This window comes from Equus quagga, chromosome 8, assembly GCF_021613505.1.
Source record: "Equus quagga isolate Etosha38 chromosome 8, UCLA_HA_Equagga_1.0, whole genome shotgun sequence".
Lineage (NCBI taxonomy): Eukaryota > Metazoa > Chordata > Mammalia > Perissodactyla > Equidae > Equus > Equus quagga.
Window position 1 is genome coordinate 108,753,024 of NC_060274.1, and position 6,819 is coordinate 108,759,842.

The following is a 6,819-nucleotide window of genomic DNA, read 5'->3' on the forward strand; positions in this document are numbered from 1 at the left end:
CCCCCCCCCCCCCCCCCCCCCCCCCGAGTTTCTCCACCAGAGAGCGTCTTCAAACTGCGTTCAAAAGCTAGCTCTTTTAACCACTACCCTCTCTGCGCTTCCCAATGGCACGTTCATTCTCCTGGCCTCCAACTCACAAGCCTTGCTGTTCCTCAGCCCTCCTCCAGTCTCTGGCAACCTGCTTTCGCCGCCGCTGCCCGGGTCCTGCCCTCCTTTCCACCCGCCTGGCTTCTGGCAGTAGCCCACTACCTCGCTGCCCAGGGGCTGTCCATCTCCTTTGTCCTCCTTCCCTGACAGTTTGATCGTCCAGAATGCCTGTGACCTTGTAACCCCCACCCCAGGTCCTCAGGGACTTTTACTGTGTCAGTACTGCTCTCCTTGAACTTGGGGCTCAGAGTCCTTGGTAAAAGGGCCTCAACCTCTTAAGCTTTATCTACAGTATTCTCTGCTTTTTTTTTTTTTAAATTGAAGCGTGGTTGATATACCAAATCCTGTTCTCTGCTTAAAAAAAAAAAACCCAAAAACATCCCACCCTAGACCCACATTCTTCTGGAAGCCTCCGGCACCTGCCTCATCTCGAGCTGTCGATCTACTTTTCTTCAAGATCGACCCAGCTCAGAAGTACTTCCTGCTGCCCTATTGCTCCCCAAGCGCCCATAGCCCTCTGCCCTTCGCCAAGCTTTGCCTTACTCCTCACCCCCACTTGACTGCAGTGTAGAAAAATGTTTGGTAAATCTCTGTGTTCCTTCCGGTTCATTGCCTGTAAAAGCACTAAATGAATCTCTCTTGATATAAAGTGAGAGTCCTGCCGGGGTTACTTCACCTGGTTGATATCGCCATTTCTTTCAGAGCTCAGGGAACTGAAGCAGAATGGCTTAATAAAGCCGTTTAAGTTACTGGCTTCCCACTGCTCCTTGTGTAAAAGGTCAAACACCTTAGCTTCCAAGGCCTGCAGGCCAGAGTTGCACCCTGCCTGTTTTCCAACCTCAGCTCCTCTCACTAACCGCCTTGGTTGCCTGTGGGCTGGCCACATTGACCTTTTTTTTGATCCCTTCAACTGTGCATGTTTTCACCAGCCTCAGAGCCTTTGCACATGCTGTTTGCACTGCATGGGAATTCCCTGCCCCTCAGCCCACAGACCACTTTCAGGAACCCTCTTCCTTCCCATCCCAGACCAGTCTCTCCCTGCCCTTCCTATGTCCTCATAATGCCACGTGCCCTGTGTTCTTCCTTCGCAGCATAGTTGGTGAGTATATGTGTTTGTGATTAGGTAACTAGTATCTTTCTCCCTCACTAGACTGTAAGTCTCATGAGGACAGGAGCCCAGATTTGCTTTGCTCTCCATCTAACACAGGGCTTGGTGCACAGTAGGTATTTTTAAAATATTTGTTGAATGAATGAAGGAGACATCTTAAAATTCAGAAAAGCAGAAATCTATACTTGCTTTCTAAATCCTGGGTCTGCGTTGTATCTGAGTTGCAATTTATTCACTCAGCAAATATTTATTCATCCCTACTGTGTGCCGGACATTGGTCTAGGTCCTGGGATTTCAGCGGTGAGCTCATAGACAAAACCTCTGGTGAGGGAAACATACAATAAAGACATAAACAAAAAAAATATTGTTAAATAGTGAAGAGTGTTTAGGGTAGGAGGTAGAGAGTGATGCTGCTGGGAGGGTTGTCAGGAGACCATCTATATCTCCTCCACCTTTTGCCTGGGACAGTCCCTGTTTCTGTTTGTTGAAGTGTCTTGGTTTGGGCAATAAATGATATGGTCAGCCTAGTCATAGATAGAATATAGACATGGTGTCTGGGAGGTTTTCTAAAGAGGTGATACTTGGGCAGTGATCAGCACAAAGAGAAGAAATACATTGTGTCCCCTGTGAAGGTCTGCAGGAAGAGGAGGCAGCAGGAGGAGCTTGGCAAGTTCGGGGACTGGAAGGCAGGCCTGCGTGGCTGGAGCCAGGGGGTCCTCACTAAGGCCTTTGGCGGGTGTTAAGTCAGGTGCTGCGTGTTCTGAGACCAGGAACAGCCAAGAGCTACAGAGTGGCCTAGAACCAGCCAACTGGCTCCGAAACTGAAAATTTCCACCCTCTTACAATAATTTCTTAATAGATTTATTGAGTTACAATTGATGTATAACAAATTGCACATATTTAAATATACAATTGGATAACTTTGGTATATGTATGCACCCCTTAAGCCATCACCACATTTTAGATAATAAACATGTTGATCACCCCCAAAAGTTTCCTTGTGCTCCTCTGTACTCATTCCTTTTCTCTTGCCCCTCCCTGCGCCTCGGCATTCCTCTCCCACACAACCACTGAGCTGTTCTCTGTCTCTGTAGGTTGGTTTGTAATTGCTAGGATTTTATATCTATGGGGTCATACAGTATGTATTTTTTTTTTTTTTGGTCTGGATTCTTCCACTTTTTAATTCTTTTGAAATTCACCTATGTTGTAGCATGTATCAATAGTTAGTCTTTTTTCATTGCTGAGTAGTATTCCATTGTGTGGTTAGACCATTTGCCCACTGTTGGTTTATCCATTCACCCACTCACAGACTTTTGGGTTGTTTCCAGTTTTTAGCTATTAAAAGTTAAAGCTACTATGAACATTTGTGTGTAAGTCTTTGAACAGACAGGTGCTTTCATTTCTCTTGGTAAATGCCTAAGAGTGGAATGGCTGGATCATATGGTAGGTGTGTGTTTAATCACTTAAAAAAACTGCCAAACTGTTTTCCGAAGTGGCTCTGTCATCTTAGATTTCTACCAGCAGTGTGTGAGACTTCTATTTCCTCCACATCCTCACCAGCACTTGCTGTGGTCGGTCTTTTTAACTTGAGCCATTCTAAGAAGTATGTGGCCATATCTCATTGTGGTTTTAACTGCGTTTTCCTAATGACTTGATGTTGAGTATCTTTTCATGTGCTTCTTGGCCATCTGTAGATCTTCTCTGGGGAACTGTCTAAATCTTTTGACCATTTTTTATTGGGTTGTTTTCTTACTGTGTTTCAAGAGTTCCTTATTCTGGATATAAAGCCTTTATCAGATAAATGATTTACAAGTATTTTCTCTCAATTTGTGGCTTGGCTTTTCATTCTCTTAACAATGTCTTTTTAAGAGCACAAGTTTTTTATTTTTATTATTTTTAAGTTTTATTTATTTGTTTATTTATTTTTTGAGAAAGATTAGTCCTCAGCTAACTACTGCCAATCCTCCTCTGTTTGCTGAGGAAGACTGGCCCTGAGCTAACATCTGTGCCTGTCTTCCTCTACCTTATATGTGGGACGCCTACCACAGCATGGCTTTTACCAAGCAGTGCCATGTCTGCACCCGGGATCCAAACTGGTGAACCCCGGGCTGCCGAGAAGTGGAACATGTGAACTTAACCGCTGCACCCCCGGGCCAGCCCCAAAGTTTTTTATTTTGATGGTGAATTTATCAATTTTTTTCTTTCATGGGTTGTGCTTTTGGTGTCATATCCAAGCAATCTTTGCCTACCCCAGGGTCACAAAGGTTTCCTCCTATATTTTCTTCTAGAAGTTTTATCATTTTTGGTTTTATATTTAGGTCTATTTTGAGTTAATTTTTGTATGTGATGCAAGTGTGGATTGAGTTTTCTTTTTTAGCAAATGGATATTCATTATTCCAGCACCATTTGTTATAAAAATTATCCTTGCTCCACTGAATTGCTTTGGCACTTTTGTTGAGAATCAGATGTTCATATATGTGTGTATCTATTTCTGGACTCTTTATTCTGTTCCATTGATCTATTTGTCTATCTTGACACCAATGCCACGATGTCTGGATACTGTAACTTTGTAATAATTCTTGAAATAAAGTAGTATTAGTCCTTCAACTTTGTTCTTCTTTTTCAAAGTCCTTTGCATTTCATATGAATTTTAGGATCTTCTACAAAAAGATGAGAACTTTGAATAAAAATGTCAAACCTCTATCCTATGTCCTTTGAATTTCCATATGAATTTTAGAATCAGTTTGCCAATTTCTACAAAAAGATGAGAACTTTGAATAAAAATGTCAAACTTTTGTGTGAATTTTAGTTCTCAAACCATTTTAGAGATTAAAACCCACAATTTTTTTTGAGGTTATGGCAGGTAAGTCAAGTGTGGTTGACATGCAAAAAAGTATAAAATTGGAAAGAAAGCCAAGACCCAAATCTTTAAGAGCTTCTGGCAGGGCACACCCCCAGCCCGGGGGCTGTTTCATCAGGAGATGTCCTTATCACATGGGCCTTCCTATTGTTTCTTTTCATTTGGATTTCCTCACAGAAGCCAGACCACTTCTCCTCTTCATTTCTGGGTTTTGTATCTAGGAATTTACTCCGTTTCACTTAACAAAAATGCATGTTAATGTTTTTAACGCATTGACTCTTTCTCTTTGTTTAGCTCGGGACATTTTTAAAGTGAGATGCTATGAACAGGACGTCTACTTTATACAAATATTTAGCCTTTGCAGGCGTCCCTGATAAGTTATACATTCCTGTCCCTTTCCTAGAAGAGACACTTTCTAAATAATACGCTTCCGTTGGTTATTTTCCCTGTGGGTGGATCCGAGGACAGAGAGAAGTCAACTCAGGTTGTGCAGCTCTAGCAAAGATTCGGAGCCTTTTTATTCCCTGCTCAGGATAACATCAGTTCCTTTCCCCCCCACCCCCCCCAGGGCAGTGGCATGGCGGCACAGCTGTGGCAGGAGCACAGGCGATGAGCCTGGTGGATGCTGGTTTGCACTGTGACCTTGCTCTGCCCCTGCTTTTCCATTTTTAAGACGGGAAAAAATACCTACTGACGCGGGGTGGGTGAGCCGAGGAGTCGAAAGAAAGATTTCTTGGACTCTCAAGATCTGGCAGTAGTGCTCTTTTATTTAGAGAATAGTGTAGCATGGGGACAGGACCCATGGGCAGTCAGGCTGCTGCGTGGGGACAGGGCCCACGGGCAGTCAGAGATGCTGCTGGCATGGGGAGCTGCTGCTGCCGCTGCTGGCATGGGGACAGGACCCATGGGCAGGCAGAGCTGGTGCGTGGGGACAGGACCCACGGGCAGTCAGAGCTCCTGCTGCTGCCCCGAGTTGAGGGTTAGGGCTAATTTTATAAGGCATGGGTATGTGAATCATCTCTTTACAAGACAAAGGAAAGAACATGAAAAAAAGTTAAAATGGTATCAGTGCAGGTGGGGTCTGGTCATTGGGTGATCCCATGATTTTTAGACAAGAATCAAATCAGATTAAGTAAAGGTTAGAAAGGTTAGAAGCCACCACCCTAAATCAGTTACCTGAGATTGCCAGACAGCAATCAACTTAAGTTCTTGCCTTCCCCATTAAGAGTTTCTAGGGACAAGGTCGTCTCCCTTCTTCTTCCTGGTACAGAGAGGGAGGCACCTTTTACAGATAGAGATTTACCTTACAAATGTAAATGTGTCCCAACAAGGGCAAGTTCCATTCCCCAGAGCCTCCTTCCCTGTCCCAGTTTATCGAAAGCAATCAGCCCAAAACAATCCCAATGCCAAAGAGACATATCTTGGGGTGGCCAATTTCAGGTCCCTACAAGGTCATCCCCCCTTCCTTCACAAATGCAAATATCTCTCAAAGAGCAAGCAAATTCCAAACCTAGGAGCTTGCTTCTCATCTGCAGTTTTTTAAAATTAACCAGCCTGAAATCCTCATCATAAACCATTTTAAAATTAACCAGCCTAAAAATCCTCATCACCTACCTTCCTTGAAATACAGCTCTGAGGATTAGCGGTGATAGAGTGGTGGCAACAATCCTTTATCGAGTGCTCACTTCATGTCAGACACTGTGCTAAGCGCCTCACATCCGTGTCTCAGTCCTCATGACTATGAGGCGCAGACCACCACATAACAAGGGTCAAAATATATATTTGCATCCTGTTTGTCTAAAAGGTTTTGAACTGAAGTTTTATTATGAAAGTTTCCATACATACACAAAAATAGAATAGTAAAATGAATCCCCATATATCCATTTCTCGGATTCAGAAATTATCAGGATTTTGCCACATTTGCTTCATCTGTCCTTTTTTGGGGGTGGGGAGGGGGAAGCTACAGTATTTTAAAGCAAATCTCAGACCTTCTTTCACTTCATTCCTAGAGATTTTAGTGTGCATCTCTGAAAAGTGTAAACATTTTCTTCCGTTACCCAAGGCCATTATCAGACCTAACAGAATGAATAGTTCCTTGATATTATCACATTTCCCCAATTGCCTAAACAATGTCTTTACAGCTTGTTTGTTCCAATTAGAATAGAGACAAGGTCCACACATTGCATGAGGTTTGGGTCTCTTTTAATCTGGGGTGCTCGATACACGTGTGTTCAGTTAAATTGCATGTGACTTCTCCTACTCTGTGCAAAAGTTTTTTTGGTGACAATTCTTTCCTTTTAGGAAATTTTTTTTCTTAAGTTCAGTAGGAAATGTTGAAAATTATGTCAAAGCTATAAAAGCTAATTTTCGCCCCGTGTATGTACTTGTCTTTGAAAGCCAGGTAAAGAGAAGAGAGGAACAGGCCGGGGCAAGTCTCACGGGAAGAAGCAGAAGAAACCTGAGGTGGACATCCTGAGCCCAGCCGCCATGCTCAACCTGTACTACATTGCCCACAACGTCGCCGACTGCCTCCAGCTGCGCGGCTTCCGGTGGCCCGGCGCTCCCAAGGCAAAGAAGGGGAAAGCCAAGACTTAAAGGATGGCATTGCACAGCGTAGCTCTGTTACAAAGAACATAACACGGGGAAGAGAAATCGGGCTATTACAACCACTGCAAGCAAAATAGACTTTCCTGCAGATCACTTG

At 43.6% G+C, this 6,819-nt stretch overlaps 1 protein-coding gene across 1 annotated transcript in view; it reads left to right on the forward strand.

The window, feature by feature from the left end:
• SMKR1 (small lysine rich protein 1) overlaps nt 1–6,813 on the forward strand; it is an 8,310-nt gene extending 1,497 nt beyond the window's left edge. The window contains exon 3 of the mRNA XM_046668946.1: nt 6,513–6,813. Coding sequence (XP_046524902.1) covers nt 6,513–6,710 — 198 coding nt within the window. The 3' untranslated portion in view covers nt 6,711–6,813. The remainder of the gene's footprint in view (nt 1–6,512) is intronic.
• The last annotated feature ends 6 nt before the right edge of the window (nt 6,814–6,819 follow it).